At 42.0% G+C, this 17,502-nt stretch overlaps 1 protein-coding gene across 1 annotated transcript in view; it reads left to right on the top strand.

Annotated features, from left to right (window-relative positions):
- The window catches only part of ADGRA2 (adhesion G protein-coupled receptor A2), a gene marked incomplete at its 5' end in the record, with an annotated part of 84,559 nt that overhangs the window by 18,930 nt on the left and 48,127 nt on the right, over nt 1-17,502 (top strand). The window contains one exon of the mRNA XM_081333546.1: nt 9,205-9,276. Coding sequence (XP_081189672.1) covers nt 9,205-9,276 — 72 coding nt within the window. The remainder of the gene's footprint in view (nt 1-9,204; nt 9,277-17,502) is intronic.

A 17,502-nucleotide genomic window follows, 5' to 3' on the forward strand; every position in this document is an offset into this window, starting at 1 on the left:
CATTTAATTGACCTGCCTTTCTACCTCCAGTGCTCCATCCGATCATTGAATCGATCAGAATAGAGCTGGAAGGGACCTTCGAGGTCTTCTTGTCCAACCCCTTGCTCAAGCAGAAGACCCTATACTATTTCAGACAAGTGACTGTCCAGTCTCTTCTTAAAAAAACCTTCAGTGAAGAAGCACCCACAACTTCTGATGGCAAGCTGTGCACGGGTCGGCAACCCGCGGCTCTGGAGCCGCATGTGGCTCTTTCAGCCTTCTCATGTGTCTCCCAGTTTGCAGAGACAGAGATAGAGGGAGGCACTTGTGCTTCCCTTCTCTCTCTCTCTCTCTCTCTCTCTCTCTCTCTCTCTCTCTCTCTCTCTCTCTCTTTCTCTCTGTGTGTAAAACTCACACTCCTCTGAGAAGCTGACAAGCTTATTGGGCGGGGCTCCTGCCTCTGCTGTGTCTCCACAGGAAGCAGGAAGCAGCAGCTGTCAAGGGCAGGAGAGCCAGCCCAATAAGAATGTGTGTCAGCTTGTCCAGAACAGCGTGAAGCCAGCTTGCCAGGTGAGCAGAAGATCGGAGAGAGGGAGAGAGAGAGAGGGAAAGAGAGGGAGGGAGGGAGAGAGAGAGGGGGGGAAGAAGGGAACCCTTATTTCTTTACTTGTGGAGCAGATAATCCCATGGTCAGAAGAAGAAACCCACATATTTTTTGAAGCAATTAAAAAAAAAAGAATGGAAGCAGGAATGTTTCTCTCCCTTTGCCCTTTGTGTCCTCTTCATTGTCCTGCCTACAGCGCCAGAGGATGGGTGGAGGGACCCTTTGGGAAGGAAGTGCAGAGCTGCATCCTCTTTCGCTAAGAGGTAAAGACAGGACCTTGCCATGTAGACCTTTAGTGAGCAAAATTCAATGGGTTTGCATTCTCCCCTCCTTCCTTGCTCAGCTTGGAGTGCCAGCTGAAAGTGCATCCGATGGGTCTGAATCTCTTCTGAAAATGAGGCTGAAAGCTCCTTCGTTGTTCTAGGTGGCTTGGAAGTGGATAGTTCTCTTTGTGCCTGTAATCTTTTTGATTCCCTGTTTTTTTTTCATTAACCTGATTTCCCCTTTAAACAAATGAACACAGACTTTCTATTTTTCTGTGTGTGTGTGTGTGTGTGTGTGCAAGAGTTTTCTTAGACAGCAACTCTTAACAGATGCTGGAGAGACAGACCAACATGCCAGACGTGATTTTATATAGGCCCAGAAGAGTTTTCAATCAGAATAGAGCTGGAAGGGATCTTGGAGGTCTTCTAGTCCAACCCCCTGCTCAAGCAGGAGAACCTATACCATTTCAGATAAGTGGCTGTCCAGTCTTCTCTTAAAAGCCTCCAGTGATGGAGCGCCCACGATTTCTGGAGGCAAGCCGTTCCACTGGTTAATTTTTTCTCACTGTTAGGAAGTTTCTCCTTAATTCCAGGTTGCTTCTCTCCTTGATTAGTTTCCATCCATTGTTTCTTGTCTGGCCTTCTGGTGCTAAGGAAAATAAGTTGACCCCCCCCTCCTCTTTGTGCCAGCCCCTCAAATACTGGAACACTGCTATAATGTCACCCCCTAGTCCTTCTTTTCTCTAGACTTGCCATATACCCAATTCTTGCAACCGTTCTTCATATGTTTTTGTCTCCAGGCACTTAATCATCTTAGTTGCTCCTCTTTGCACTTTTTCCTAAAGTCTCAACATCATTTTTGTAATGGAACCAAAACTGGATGCAGTATTTCCAGTGTGGTCTTACCAAGGATTTATAAAGCCGTATTAGTAAGTCATGTAATTTTGAATCTATGCGTCAAGTTTCCGTTGTATGAACAAGAGACATAGTGTCAAGCAATAACATTCGATGTTAGCAGCGTTGACATCATGTCTCTTGTTCATACAACCAAGGATTGTAGCTGTTTTGGCTGCTGCCATACAGTGCTGGCTCATGTTTAAGTGATCATCCACTAGGACAGGGGTAGGCAACCTCGGCTCTTTTATGACTCATGGACTTCAACTCCCAGAATTCCTGAGTCAGCTATGCTATGCTGACTCAGGAATTCTGGGAGTTGAAGTCCATGAGTCATAAAAGAGCCGAGGTTGCCTACCCCTGCACTAGGACTCCAAGGTCCCTCTCACAGTTACTGTTTTTGAGCCAGGTTTCACCTAATCTGTTCTTGTACCTTTGGTTTTCCCTATCTAGGTGTAAAAACCTTGCTTCTTAGATCTTTGAAACCTGCTTCTTTTACTTCCATGCAAAATATCTTCCCTTACTGGTTTCATCTCCCATTTATCTCCACTTCTAACTCTACTTGACTCATTGGCCTTATAATTGTTGCCTGGGAATGTTTGTTTATTGCCAAAGTAAATGCTGCCAGTTGCAAGGATCTCTTCAGCTATGCGGGGGGGGGGGGGGGGGGGGTAATGGGACATGAAGTCAAAACATAAGATGAAGGAAAGCCACCATACAAATGGGAAGCTTGAGGGCAATTCCATCCAACCCCTTCCTTGGTCTTTCATTTTGCCTAGTGACAATATTTGATTCTGTGTCCTAATTCCGCTGCTTAGCCATAAGCCCCTCAAAAGCGATTCAAGGTTAAATGAAACGTCAGTAAAAGGACTCTCTGTTACAAAGAACAATGAAAGCGGTCAAGATAATTGGTAGTTTGAAAAATAAAAAAACAAGTAAAAAAAGGCGTCTCTAAAATGGCCTGAGTTCCAATGTATGTTTGTTTAAGTTAAACCAAAGAAAGCGCCATTAAATAAACACGTTGTTCTGTTTGAAAGGGGGAAGAAAAACACGGTGCCAATCTGAACTCAGGCATGGAGGACATTCTGCAAGTTAGGCCTGGGTGTTGCTGACTGAACTGACTGATTGCTCAATTAATCACTAAGTCAATTAATGATTTATTTATCAACACAAGCAATTAATTTTTTAAACCTGGAGCAAGGATTCCCCCCCCCTTCGGGATAATGGATACATTCCCTCATACTGAATAAGACTGTCAGTTCTCCAAGACAGGCCAAACTGGGAAACCAAATAAATACAAGCAAGTTCTACTTTTATTATAAGGTTATTTTAGCAGTTTCTTGCAGGTCTGAATAGCTTTTCCCCTCCTTATCTTTATTATCATGGGAACTAGGGAAGGTCAAGTCTGAGACACTTTCTCAAATTACATTTCTGCCTTGGGACGCAGATGTCTTTTGTCTGACCATTGTCTTGGTTATGCCTCTTCCTCTTGCTCCACAAAGTACTTCCTTCTGCCCATTACAAGGATCATAGTTGGTCACTTTTGACCACACCACCATCCTTCCTTCTCTTTCTCTTTCTCCTCCCACACCTACGGTCTCCCTGTACCAGGCCAGAGATCACAGCTGATCATAACGATCAATGGTCAAGAGTTGGCCACCCCAAATTCAGCTTTCTATAATTTAGTAAGAGAATCTGAAGTTCTTATCGGGGCAATATCTTGAGGTTGAGCCTTGATTCAAGAGAGATCCAGTCCAGTCTCTGAAAACTGCATTTCTCGCTTTCCCGAATCAATGGATGTATGAACAACTAGTCTGGATCATTTCTCCAAATGACATCCTTGGCAAGGAGAGATGAGAACAATCTGAGTTTGAATTGATGCTGGCTTAGCAAAGAAGAGAAAAGGTCCAGAATTTTCTTTCCTAACTATTGAGAGGCAGATTCTTTTTTCCTGACCCTGGAGGCAGATCAGACAGAATTACGAGATTGCATCTTGTCCAACCAGCTCCTTTCCTTTTTAGGGAGGCTGTCTGGTTTTTATGGCAGGAACTTGGATGATCCCCAGTATCTAAACAAGAAGTAAATCCTCTGTTCCCTCTTAGGAGCCCTCCCTCCCACTTCCATGTCTTTGGACAAAGCTCTGGGCTTTAGAATGTGGCTCACCTTTTCACCAAAGGTGGGGTTGCTTTTTACTAGGGGGCATTGGAAGTAGGGCCCCTCTTTGGCTTGACCTTAAAAAGTTGGCATTTTTTTGAGCTAAGCTCTTGCCCAGAGATTTCTTGGAAGCCTGAAAGTTTCCAAGTTTTTTTTTTTTTTTGTGAGCATTCAGAAAGTCTGGTAAAGTTTTTGCTTTAATACGGATTTGGGCTTTCTTCCTCAACTTACAGTTCAGATCAAGGAAAAAAGGATTGAAGGAAGACCAAGAGCTCTCAAGGGAGCTGGCCTTATTTCACGCTCCAGCTTAGAATGACCCAATGATAGAATGCTTGCTTTTAATCAGGTACGGCACCCTTAGTGTCTCACACACATGGAAATCTTTAAGACACAAGGTTCAGGCCCAGAGGAAATTATTAACAAAACAAATAGGAAAAAGTGGAGGCTCAACTTTCCTATTGTTCAGGCCGGAAATTCCAGGGAACTTGCCAAACAGGATGCCTTCTTCTGCCAGCTGCCCCAGGACCACCCTTTAAGCTGTGAAGTTGTGTTCAGCTTTGTGCAGCCATCAAAATGGGTTACCAGAGAATTCATATCTAAAGCTGAGCTTAACTTCTCATATTACCATACCCCCTAAAAGATGATCAATTTGCCTTCAGTGGCAACTTCTAAGGACTGTACCAGATACTGAATTTTTATAGATCTACAACACAGCCATTATTCATCGATGGTCTGGAACATAAGGAAGATGTTTTTCAAGTTGACACCTTCAATATTTGAAACCAAAGAAAATATTACTCGAATCTTCTTTCAAGTAGCGTCTATTTCAAGTGGGTGACTTTTATCGGAAAAACTAAACATAAAGTCTTTAAATGAAAAAGAAAAAATGGTATCATGGCATGATATAATAGTTGCCAATGTTACGTGGAATGTGAACACATGTATTGGATACTCTACTAGTTAAGATATTGGACTAAGAATAGACACACCCAGGTTTTACTCCCTCCCATACTTTAATCTTTAGAGTTCACTGGCCATCTTTGGGCCAGTTCATAGTCTTCCAGCGCAATCTACCTCATAGAATTGTTGGGCCATTCTCTAGACCAGGGGTAGGCAACCTTGGCTCTTTTATGACTTGTGGACTTCAACTCCCAGAATTCCTGAGCCAGCATGGCTCAGCTTGGAAACCTCTCTCTTTCCCCTCAGTGTGGCTGGCTCAGGAATTCTGGGAGTTGAAGTCCACGAGTCATAAAGCAGCCTAGGCCTAGGCCAGGGGTAGGCAACCTTGGCTCTTTTATGACTCGTGGACTTCAACTCCTAGAATTCCTGAGCCAGCATGGCTCAGCTTGGAAACCTCTCTCTTTCCCCTCAACGTGGCTGGCTCAGGAATTCCGGGAGTTGAAGTCCACGAGTCATAAAAGAGCCAAGGTCGCCTACCCTTATTCTAGACCATCTTAAGCTCCTAAATGAAAGGCAGGTTAGAAAACAAATTCATAAATAAATAATGAATTCTGTAACTGCATAATATTTTGAATTTCTGGGGCTTACCACCATTTGCTTAACATATGGTGTGACTGTGACCTCCCACCTCAATGTTTAAATGGTAGAAAAGAGTGATGAGATGTATGTAGAGAAAGTAGTGTGGGGAAAAAGAGAACATTTTTGAGAGAAGGTAGGAACAATAAACAAATCATGAAAACAACCTAGTCTCTTTCCAGATGGAAGTAAAAAAAAAGGGAGTATTGAACTCCGAGGGATACAGGGTTAATGTTAGGGTTTGTACTTTGCGGTTCACTTTTCTTCAAATGGAGAAGAAAATTCCAGATGTACATGCTTCTTCTCTTGAAATTCCCAGCCAAGGTAAAATGTGTTAGGGGGGGAAAAAATCAACAAAGAGTTGCCTTGCAAAATCATGAACCAAAAAGGTACAACAGCTAGGTCTACCTTGGTTAAAAGATGGCAGGGACGGTGATATCGTAGAAGAAATTCAGTGGAGCTGAATCAAACTAGATGGGTAAACATTTGGATGGTTTCATGCTCCACTCAAAAAGCAGCAGGCTCACCTGCTTAAAGAATTTAAAGAATTAAATGCATTAAAAAGAAAGAAATTGTCAAAAGCATCTCACAGTCTGTTGTGATGCTTCTGTATCAGGCGTGGGCAACTATGGCCCCTTTACAATCTGTGGACTTCAACTTCCAGAATTCCTGAGCCAGCCACAGTTTGCCCACCCTTGTTCTATATGAAAATGATTTAAACAATTAGAAGCATTTAAAAATCATAATAGTATAAAGTTGGGCTGATAGAAACTTGGGCACTGTTGGAAAAATGTGGACCTGAGAAAAATAAACTCGATTCATCACTGCCTCCTTGAGAAGTACTTTCAAATGTCATTTTGACTTTATCATTGTCAAGTCAGGAAGTCAATTCCGAAAACAACACAAGGAGAAATGTAAAAGAAATTCTTGAGCATTTGAAAGAAAAGGCAGGACAACACAGAATGCCGCTTCTGTTTTTTGCACAGGGAAGAAAACCTTAAGAAAAATGAAATATTGTTTTGCAGTCGATAGCATCAGTTGTTTGGGAAACATGGCTGCCACAAGGCCCATGCAACTTAAAAGTTTCCATGAAAAGAAGAATCTGAAGTGGACGGTGAGGTCAAGCTATCAAAAGCTCTGCAGCTGTTTGGTGGCCCTCTTAGCACAAGGCATGCTTGCCAGGGCTAATTGCTCATTAGAAAAGCTTTTTAATGAGAGTTGGAAGAATTGATGGGTGTTCCTTTTTCTTTTATATTTTTTTTCCTGGCTCCTTTCGGTTGGCAAGTTTTCTGCTTGCTTTGAGAGGAGGTCAAAAGAGGACTGTTTTTTTGTCATCTTCCCAACTGTTTACTTTGAGAGCAAGCTGCCTAGTGCCGGTCAAAAACCCTGACTCAACTAGGGGGTAGTTGAACCAGACCCCCATACAATGAGGAAGTCCAATGGGAAGAGATGGACCAAGTCTCTTGACAAATGGGGCTGAATAGTGGGGTTTGCAGGCCGTTGTGTGGGAGGTCCTGATCCAGAGGCTGCAGACTTTGGCTTGTGCATGCTGAAAATGAGCATCACAAAAGGGAGATGCATAGAGAGCATTGCCCTAGGAGCAGTTACATCTTTGGGGGGGGGGGAAATAGACAAATATATGAAGAAAATTGATTACAATTGATTTGATTCTGAGATTCCTAACTTCCGGTTCCGTTTGAGAACAAAAACTGACACTTTGGTTCCTGTTTTGAGAAAATGTATTCTTGTTAAGATTTCAATGGGTTTCCAAGCTGTTACTGGAGTGGCCAACCAGCTTTTGAAAACACACACTTATGCTGCCTAGAACTACTGATTATTCCCTCTGAACTCTTGCTTATGACAACTAGATCAGGATGAAAAACAAATGCCTTAAAAACATATAGATTATTTGTGCAAAACTAACTATGCAGATATCATCTGAATTAGTCAAACACGGAGCTGTTTTTCCTCACAAATGACTTTTCTCTGCATGTTCTAGACCAGGGGTCTTCAAACTTGGCCCTTTTATGACTTGTGGACTTCAACTCCCAGAATTCCTCAGCCAGCAAAGCTGGCTGAGGAATTCTGGGAGTTGAAGTCCACAAGTCATAAAAGGGCCAAGTTTGAAGACCCCTGTTCTAGACAGAAATATTGAATGTGGATATCGGAAAGGTTTTTATTTTTCCTTAAGATCATACATATGTGCACGTAAGAAACGGCGCGTGTACATTTGTGTCTACGCACACAACCCTTTCATAAGTGGGTAGGTTTCAGATTTCTCTCCCTTCTTCCAGTTCTGTTCCTTTGGCGTCGGTTTGTTTACCTTTTCGGTTGTGTACTTTTTAGTTTACATCTGTTTGTTTTGCAATGTTTATTATTCCATTTATTAGATTACGCCTTTGTTACTTCCATTTTGCTTGGCTTTCCGAGCTTATGTCATCCTGGTAAGAATAGCAGTGATGAAAATCTAACCGCATCTCTCAGCCACACCACAGACATTCCCAGCCAGGAATGGCGCAGAGTAAAATAATGGATTCAGATGAAGGGAGAGATGAGATATATGTACAAAAAATTCCATTAACCAGCTGGTACAGTTTAGATAAGGCCTTTCTCCTCGGTTTCCTTCAGCCATGGAAAAAGCATTGACACCTGGCCTCGCTTCCCCATTTGTAAATGTTACTATTACCCAGTGGAGCTGATGTAAAAGCAAACCCTATAATGTCTGAGAAGCATTATGCAAATTGTCCTTGCAAAGAACTGACAGCTAATCATGACTTCATCAGTCTGAGTTAGGCCTTGCTATCTTTCCGTTAAACCATCTACAACCACCCAAAAACACGTGGGGCTGACTTAAGGCAGAAATGAGCAACATTTAACCTTACCATTAATATGTGGAAGAAGGAGGGAGGAATTGGGGCCATTATGCAAAAGGCAGAGGACCCTGTCATATACTGTACGTAATAATAATTATAAAATACGAAGACCTGCAGATAGACATAGAACGATTAGGGCAGGGGTAGGCAACCTCAGCTCTTTTATGACTCGTGGACTTCAACTCCCAGAATTCCGCTTGGAAACCTCTCCCTTTCCCCTCAGCATGGCTGGCTCAGGAATTCTGGGAGTTGAAGTCCACGAGTCATAAAAGAGCTGAGGTTGCCTACCCCTGGACTAGGGCAAAAGAAAGCAAAGGGAGTAACAATAGTGATAGGCGCAATCAATAGTGATAGGTGCAATCCTAAAACATCTGGAGCACCGCTTGAACACCATCCTCACTGACACAATCACCACCAGTCAAATGTAAAAGGTAGCTTTCCTCAGAACATCTTACATCCTGCGACGGTGCCTCTTAATACCTTCAAACATCCACATCTGCCTTTCCCAGGTTCTTGGGAAGCACTCAATAGGTGGATAAAACTGCAAATCCCATCTGAACACCTGGCTGGCTGTGTGACAAAGCAATAATAATAATTGCATATTGATCTCCCCCTCTTTTTATGGGAGAAGGGTGCAGCTTATTCTAAACTGTGAGCATGACCTGTTTTGGAATTTGACTGGAAGCTGCAAGGCTGATTTGGGGGAAATTGTGCTTAAAAAGGTTTTGTGGGCTACAAAAAAAAGGAGGATTTGGAGTTCTGTACAAATGTTTAGCCAGTTTTATTTATTACAAAACTATCGTAATGAATCCATCAATGAGGACCGCAACTCTCTCCCGCTTCTTTAAGCCTGCATGTATGGACAACGCAAACTACATAACGCCTTTCTCTCTTTCTCCAGGATTTTGAGCAATAACAAAATAACAACCCTGAAGAACAGCACTTTTTTGGGACTCCGTGTTCTTGAAAAGCTGTAAGTACAAATTCTTTGGGTTTTTTAAAATTCTGGACTATCAGTGACGACCTCAGGAATTAGTCACTGAACTGTAGTGAAAGCGAACTTGGAGTGGGTGTGGACACCTGTATGCACACACCTGTACCTATGTATCTATGTGTGGAAGTCTCGTATGGCCATAGGAATTGGAAGACAAAGTGTTTAGAAGGGCTAACGTTTTTAGAGTTTCGGATTAAAGGAAAAACAAAATACAATTGAACCATAACTGCAAATGTTCATTGTCTGCCATGATTCTAGTGCTTATTTATTGGTGGATCTGCTGGTCTTTATTTGTGTTTGTTGTGCCTTATTGACCACTGCATGTAAGTTCTATTCTGCCTTTCTACTTTGTCCATAGTTAAGAACATTAGAATCCGGAGAAGGGTTTTCTGCCTCTTGTTTTATTGAACCTTTTAGAAAAACTAACTGTAGCATAATTCTTGGGCGAGGATTATATACAGGTAGCCCAGAATAATAGCAACTGAATCACAGGCATGTTTAATTTAATCAGTAAAAATTCATTATAAGTTGCATTAGAAGAAATACAGTTTTAGATCCTGGGAAGTTATTGTTCCACTGTATTCTGCACTGGTCAGATGTCATTTTGAGTATCTTGGACACAGCGTTATAAGAAAGATGGGAGCAGATATACAGAGAAAAACAGTGAAGATGATCAGAAGATGGATAACTTAACCCCAGCAGACAGAGATTTCAAGCATCTTTGGTATTTATGGGTCTACCAGCAGATCCTAAATAAGACACTCCTAGACCACAAATGATCTTTCATAAAGCTACTTTTCCCAGCTGTCCCAAGTTAAATCCCTTATCTAAATTACTTCTCCTGGAAGCTATTCTCAGCTTTAGTGGATCATCCTTTCATTCAAAGGATTTAGCTGCACCTCTAATGTTACAGGGGAGATTTGCCACAGTTGACTCTAGGAAATTTGGGGGGAAAACCACGCCAGATTGTATTTTTAAAAAAAAACCATAAAGAGAGTATGGACCTTTGTTGTTAGAAACTAAACGTCTGAAGGAAAGTCAGATATAAGTCATTTTTTTTTTGAAAAGGGGTCCTTTCCCTATTCATTCTCTAAGGTTTATGTAATGATCATTTTTAAAAGGACCTTACACAATTGCCTAATATTCATGCTAAGCATAGGTGCAAAGATTCTGATAGCAACTTTGATCTAAAGATTGAAGAACGCTGCTATCTATAATGTACATAATTTATACACGTACTCTCTTTAAACATTTCTATTTCCTTGTTATAGTTTTCTCAAAATCTTGATTTTTTTAATAGGCTTAAAATTGTGTGTATGCGTCATACTTTTTATGACCCTTTAATCCCTTTATTTGGGGTGGAGTCGGGGCAACTGAATGGAGCTGAGCGTTTACTGGCCGGATGCCCTTCCTGATGCCTACTCCGAGTTCACAGCAGATGTTTTCTCCTCGTGTCCTGATAGAGAAATATCTGCTGCTGCCCAGGATTGAACTCTCAAGCCTTCCAAGTGGGAAGCCAGCATCTTCACATCTAGGCCACTACGCCACTCAATTTTTAAATAAAGGTAAAAGTAAAGGTTCCCCTGCACATGCGTGCTAGTCGTTTCCAACTCTAGGGGCCGGTGCTCATCTCCGTTTCAAAGCCGAAGAGCCAGCGCTTGTCCGAGGACGTCTCCATGGTCATGTGGCCGGCATGACTAGACGCCAAAGGCGCACGGAACACTGTTACCTTCCCACCGTAGTGGTCCCTATTTTTCTACTTGCATTTTTACGTGCTTTTGAACTGCTAGGTTGGCAGAAGCTGGGACGAGTAACAGGCACTCACTCTGTTACGCAGCACTCGGGATTCGACCCGCCAAACTGCTGACCTTCTGATCAACAAGCTCAGCGCCCTAACCCACTGAGCCACCGCGTCCCTCAATTTTTTAAATATATACATGCAATTTTTGATGGCCCACAACATCAATTAGAATCAGCGAATGTTCATTCTACTTTCTCACCCATGGAGAAAGGCTATCTCCTGCAATTCTACAGTTACAGCTGCAGTTGAAGCTTACTGCCGCTCTCCTTTTCTACGGCAGTTCTCTTTAGGGTCCTCCCTCCTCCCCTACAAAAAAAAAGGAGAAGAGAAGGAAGTTCAGTTCCAGATCATATCAACTTTCTGTTTTCCTCTTGAGAGGCCCAGGAGCCCTCCAAATGAACTAGACAAAGAGTTTTAAAATGAGGCGATCGTGAAAAAAACCAACTTTCTCAGACCAACAAAATCAGCCTTCTTATCCGAACTTGAAAGGCCTCTCTTTGGTTCAGGCTTTCCGTAGGAAGAGATTTGCGTCTTCTTCGCCTCTACCTCCAAATGTGGGTTTAATCTTTACTTAGGCATGTTAGGGATGGGTAAGAAAGGAGAACTCACACCGAAGGGGTTTCGTTTGGAGATGCCGAGTTTAGGCTGAGTTTCCCCACTGGCAAATGTGTGGCTGTGGCTTATTATACCGCTTAATGAGGGCTGAAAGTGCACCCTTTTCTGGGTTCAGGGTTACATGTGCTGGGGGAATATTTACTGATCCTTCAAACATAAAGACTGACTAGCTCTGACTCTGACTGGAGAAATAAATTGATTGGAAGGTGATTATCCTTTTTGGATCTTCGCTTCTCTGCATGTGTGTGATGTTTATTTATTGGCTAGGACGCTAGGTTTACAACATGCCACTTTAGATTAAAAATATTGCACAACGCACACTGTGTGATAATAGGTATTTGCCTATGTAAGGTGATAGCTGAAATCCTTGAAAGAAAGCTTTTATTTTTATGTTTCGTCTGAATTGCAGCTTAAGAAATAAATGAAATTTAGAAAATGAACATATGCAAATGAGACATGCCTAGGAAAGAGACCAATGAAAGATATATAGGAAAATTTAAAAATAAATATCTGAATGCTACTCGGGAACTTACTTTGTGTTATGTGTGTGTGCATTTTAAGATTCTGAATGGGTGGAAGCCAACAGCAACAAACTTTACAGGAGCCTTAGACTAGAATCAAATAAATCAACACCTACCTATAATGGTATCTTTCCATGTAATTCATTACAGGTACATCAAGGTTAGTCAGATCAGTTCCACAACAGCCTATTTGTTAGGGCACATCCTTACGAATAATGAGCAAGCTATTTTCATAGCTAAGAACTTTCCTCCCACGTATGAACTAAAGCAGGAAGGGTCCTTGTGCAATGATTTATATGTCATCGGAACTGCAAACATGTCATCAGAATTGCAATTCTAGTTAGGTCTGTTTGCATTTGGGAACTTTGCATGGATATGTGCAGATGATGATTGCAAGTGGAGTGGGTGGTTTCCATAAGCTGATTCTGTAAACCACTTAGAGAGGTCTGTAAAGCACTATGAAGCTGTGTAAGTCTAAGTGCTATTGCTATTGCTATTAGCAGATCATAACCCCGGTGATTATAAAAAAAAGGGAATAGGGACACACAGGTATTTCTATGTCTAATAGTAGGGTCGGCTGAAGTCCAAACATGGGACATTGAGACACAAGAAGAAAGGATGAACGTGCCCAGAGGAGATGCATAAAATACAATGATATTCTCTGTCTTTCTGTCTCTCTCTCCCTCCCTCCCCCCTCCCTCTCCCTCTCTCTCTCTCACACACACAACACACACACACACACACACATATACCCATTCAAGATTCAGTATATTTATCACATGGACAAAAAGATAAGGGGAAAACTCCAGTTGGGGAGAAGAAATTGCTTGATATAATTGCACTGAAATTCCTGGTTTGTGGTCTACAGGGGATGCCCTTAAGGACAGGGACCTCTTTGCTGTGCTAAAACTGTGAAGCTGAGAGTTTATTTAATGTTCCATCTCCTTCTCCTCCTTTTCTTTTTCATCTTTGCAGTACGGGGTTATCTGCATCCCTTGAGGCTGGAACAAAGCGCTCATTAATGGCAAGGGATTACAGCTTGCCCAACAGGGAAGCTGCTCCGGAGGAGTTTAGTTGTTAAGAGTTTCTGACTTTCCTGGACTTCCAAGGGAAAGTCTTAGCAATTTGGAACTCTCTGTTAACTTCTTCCCTGACATCGCTAAATGGAAGAGAAGTCCCCACCCCAATTTTCATGCGGCTCCCATCGAGTTTTGTATTTGCTTAGGCAATGCTTGAACTTGACGCTTTGCATCCCCTTCTCCAATGTTCTTCTCTTATTGTTATTGCAATTCTTCTTCTTCTTCTCCTTCCAGTCTAAAAAACTGCATCTAATTGGATTGGACCCCTGGGCACACAAAAATCTCTTTAAAGTTTCATTGATTAGGGAGTTCTGAACAAACAGCCCACCCCCATCCCAGTCTGCTCCAGATTGCATTAACCTCATGGTCACCTCTGGAATGTTCAAATTATGCTGGGCGACCAGAGCTGTCAATCAAAAGGTCTTATGCTACCCATCCCCACCCTGGATTGTGGCTTGGATAGGATGATGGTAAAGTTCTGGGGTGTGGTAGAGGGCAGAATGGCAGGAGCCACAATGAGTAATTACCTGTGTGTGTGTTTGTGTGTGTGTGTTTGTGTGTGTGTGTGACAGCTGCAGAGGGAAAGTTTGGAGAGAATGATTAATGCATAAACTGAAGAGATTTCCCAAGAGGAAGGCATACACATATATCAATCCCACTGTTCTCTTTCAGAGTAATTAACATTATGCAGAATGGAATAAATAAATAAATAAAAGTCAATGGATGCATCATTTATTCCCCCCCCTGCACCACAATATTTCTTAATCATCCTAAGAAGAATATATGTCTTTGGGCATTTTGTAACCTGTGGTACAATTAAGTAAATTTAGAAGTGGGTGGAGAGAGGATGGCAACACAGTTTCAGACCCGGAAATAGAAGTGGGAAAAACAAAGACAAACCCACAGTTGGATTTAATTCTCTCTCTATATATATATTAAGCACCCTACAATTAAAAGTAGTTAATATAAACTCTATGTATATATAGTAATTTTCCCGTTTTATCGCACTAATGGCAGCAACCTGGTGCAGACCCACAACTTCTGATTCAGGCTGTAGACTAAACAGCCTTACATGGCCTGTTTAGATAGTCACGTGTCTGATTTCCCAAAGCAATTAAGAAGGAAGTTCTGAGTGCGGAGAAGGTTAGGAAAAGGGGGTGCTGTCCAGGTTGTGATGGGCAGATGGATATATGGCAAGAAGTAAAACTCAGGCCTTCTTCGGGGTTCGTGAACATCAAGCTGAGCCCTCTGTCTTTTTTCCCCTCAGGAACCAGGAAGTAGAACTTCAGAAAACAGTGGGCTCCTTCTGAAGTTGAAGAGCTGAGGTTCTACCTCACCTCATTCATAATACCTTATTTTTAAATGTATGCACAATTGTTTTAAGTGACTTTTGTATATTGTTTTAATTGTTGGGTTTATTGTGCGCCACCCAGAGTCACTTTGTGTGAGGTGGGTGGCCACATAAATTTGATGAATGCATGAATGAACAAATGACTTGATTGTGGGTGAGAGGAAAGACAACCTGGGTGGAAAACTTGCTTGTTTGCGTATAACCCTAACCCTTCCCTGGCCAAACCCTACTTCCATGTAGCGTATGAAGGAATTTCCAGCAGATTTTTCCCCTCATCTTTCTGCTAATGAGACGGGAGAAGAAGTGTTCTTGTATTATGTGTGCAGTATATGTTACAGAAATAGAAACCTCTTGACAACAAAGGTCATCACTTGCCTATGGAGATTCTCAGTCATCCAGGTCATGGTTGTCCCAAAGGTGCTTTTTCAAAAGGCAACTGGACTTTGTTTTTCCTTGAAGACATTTCGCTTCTCATCCAAGAAGCTTCTTCAGTACTGAACTGAAGAAGCTTCTTAGATGAGAAACGAAATGTCTTCAAGGAAAGAAGAAGCCCAGTTGCCTTTTGAAAAAGCATCTTTGGGAAAGGACAGCACTTGTTCTTAAAAAACAACAACAACACTAGAGCACCTCACTTCAGGGTTAAGAAGAAACAGGCTGCGTCCTGGAGCTTATTCATTTACTGCTCAGCTTGGTGTCTCTCGTAACAGCAAGGAGGGTCAATTACTGCCAATTGAGATGATGGCTTTGTATCCCAGACACTTTTGACAAGGCCGTACCCCGTTAACCCACTCTGCTTGGCCTTAACAAGCAGCCAGAGGATGGGAACTCTGTCTCTTGCACCAGGGACCTAAGCCAGGCCTTGGACCTCTGACCCAGACAGAGGACGGTATTTCTGTTTACCAGCCATGTATTGTGCTATCTCGGTCACACCTTGCCTTGGAGCAATGAGCATTGTATATGATGTGTGACCTTTCTCCAGATTGAGTTCTCATCTCCCAGGGAATCGTCTGAGGGAAGGAGGCTTAGAAGAATAGTGGCATTTTTCAGGTCCTAGTTGACCTCTTGGACTAAAGCATAGAGTAGATTTTTCTTCAGAAAGACCTGATGGAGATGAGACACCCAGTTTTATCACTAAATATCCTTTAAATCAGAGGTCTTCCAACTTGGCCCTTTTATGACTCGTGGACTTGAACTCCCAGAATTCCTCAGCCAGGCATGCGTGCCTGGCTGAGGAATTCTGGGAGTTCAAGTCCACGAGTCATAAAAGGGCCAAGTTGGAAGACCTCGGATTTAAATATTGGGATGTCAATTGCAGGTGGCCCTCAACTTACGACCACAAATAGGACCTACATTTCTGCTGCTAAGCGAACCATTTGTTGTCAATTTTGCCCCATTTTACAACCTTTTTGCCACCGTGAATCATTTCAGTTGTTAAGTTCGTAACACCATTGTTAAGTGAATCTGGGTTCCCCATTGACATTGCTGGTAAGGTTGCAAAAGGGGATCACATGATCCTGGGACACTGCAGCCGTCATAAATATGACGGTAAGTGTGAAAAACAGTCATAAGACACTTTTGTCAGATCCACTGTAACTATAACTCTCACTAAATGAACTGTTGTAACTCAAGGACTACCCATATCCCACTTTAATAGGAGAGAAGAAATGATTCTTTTATGCATAAAATCCTGGAGTCACCACTTGGGTCTAGACTCAGACTAGTGACGGTGTGTTGTGTCCAGTACTCCCAGAAAAGCTCATTGGAGTTTGACAACACACAAAGCACTCAATTACATATATGTCTAAACAGGGCCTCCCCCCCCCCCCGCAGTAATACCCATTCTGGATCATGTCCATTCCCTAAAATAAAACTCCAAACTTATTTCAGTGTCAACGTTGTCTGAAAAACCTTGTGTTTAACTGGGCATTGAATGGGTCACGCAGATACTGTCCTCTCATTCAAAGGCATTTTATAAACCACATTTTTCAATATCTGGATTTCCTTTCGAACGGCTGTGTCAAATATTGCAAACATGCTGATGTCTTGGATCAGCTTTGGATGCTTTGCCCTTTAGCTATATCATTATTTAATGTGAAATTAAGCCTGATACAACCAAGACATGGACAATAATTGACCAGGTTTTATTCCAAAGGAGAGGTTTTAACACATGGAGCACCCCGTTCTATTTATTTATTTATTTATTTATTTATTTATTTATTTATTTATTTATTTATTTATTTATTTATTTATTTGATTTATATACCGCCCTTCTCCCGAAGGACTCAGGGCGGTGTACAGGGCAATAAAAATAAGAATACAGGATACAAGATTTAAAGTTAAATGATTGTGCCCAATGTAGTAGGTTAGTTAAGATAATGTTAAAACCCAAACCCATCAGGCCAGGCCGGCTTGTTCGAATAGATAAGTTTTTAGATCACGCTGGAAGGAGCGAAGGTCGGGGGCTATTTGGCTCTATCGGTCACATTCCTAGGGTATTAGGATGTAACATTCATACTTATGGCATCCACAGGTTCATTTGTAATGTGAGATGAAAAACTAGGCTTTTCATATAATTCCTAATGGCACTTAACATGCTTTTTAAAAAAAAAAATATGGAAACACTCAAACTTGGCCTTACGTAGGAACCTCTGTCCTGCTTCATTATAGTTTTACTGTGATCCCTCTAATATTGGCATGGATCGGAACAATTTTCTAAGACAAGTATTCCCAGGACGTCAAATATTTTTTTGGCGCAGGTTAGAACAGCGAATCACGTTCCCACGCCTCCCTTTCCATCTTCCCCTTCCCCCCAAGGGTTTGGAGAAAAGGTTGCATCTC

Source organism: Vipera berus, assembly GCF_964194415.1.
Source record: "Vipera berus genome assembly, chromosome: 8".
Classification (NCBI taxonomy): domain Eukaryota; kingdom Metazoa; phylum Chordata; class Lepidosauria; order Squamata; family Viperidae; genus Vipera; species Vipera berus.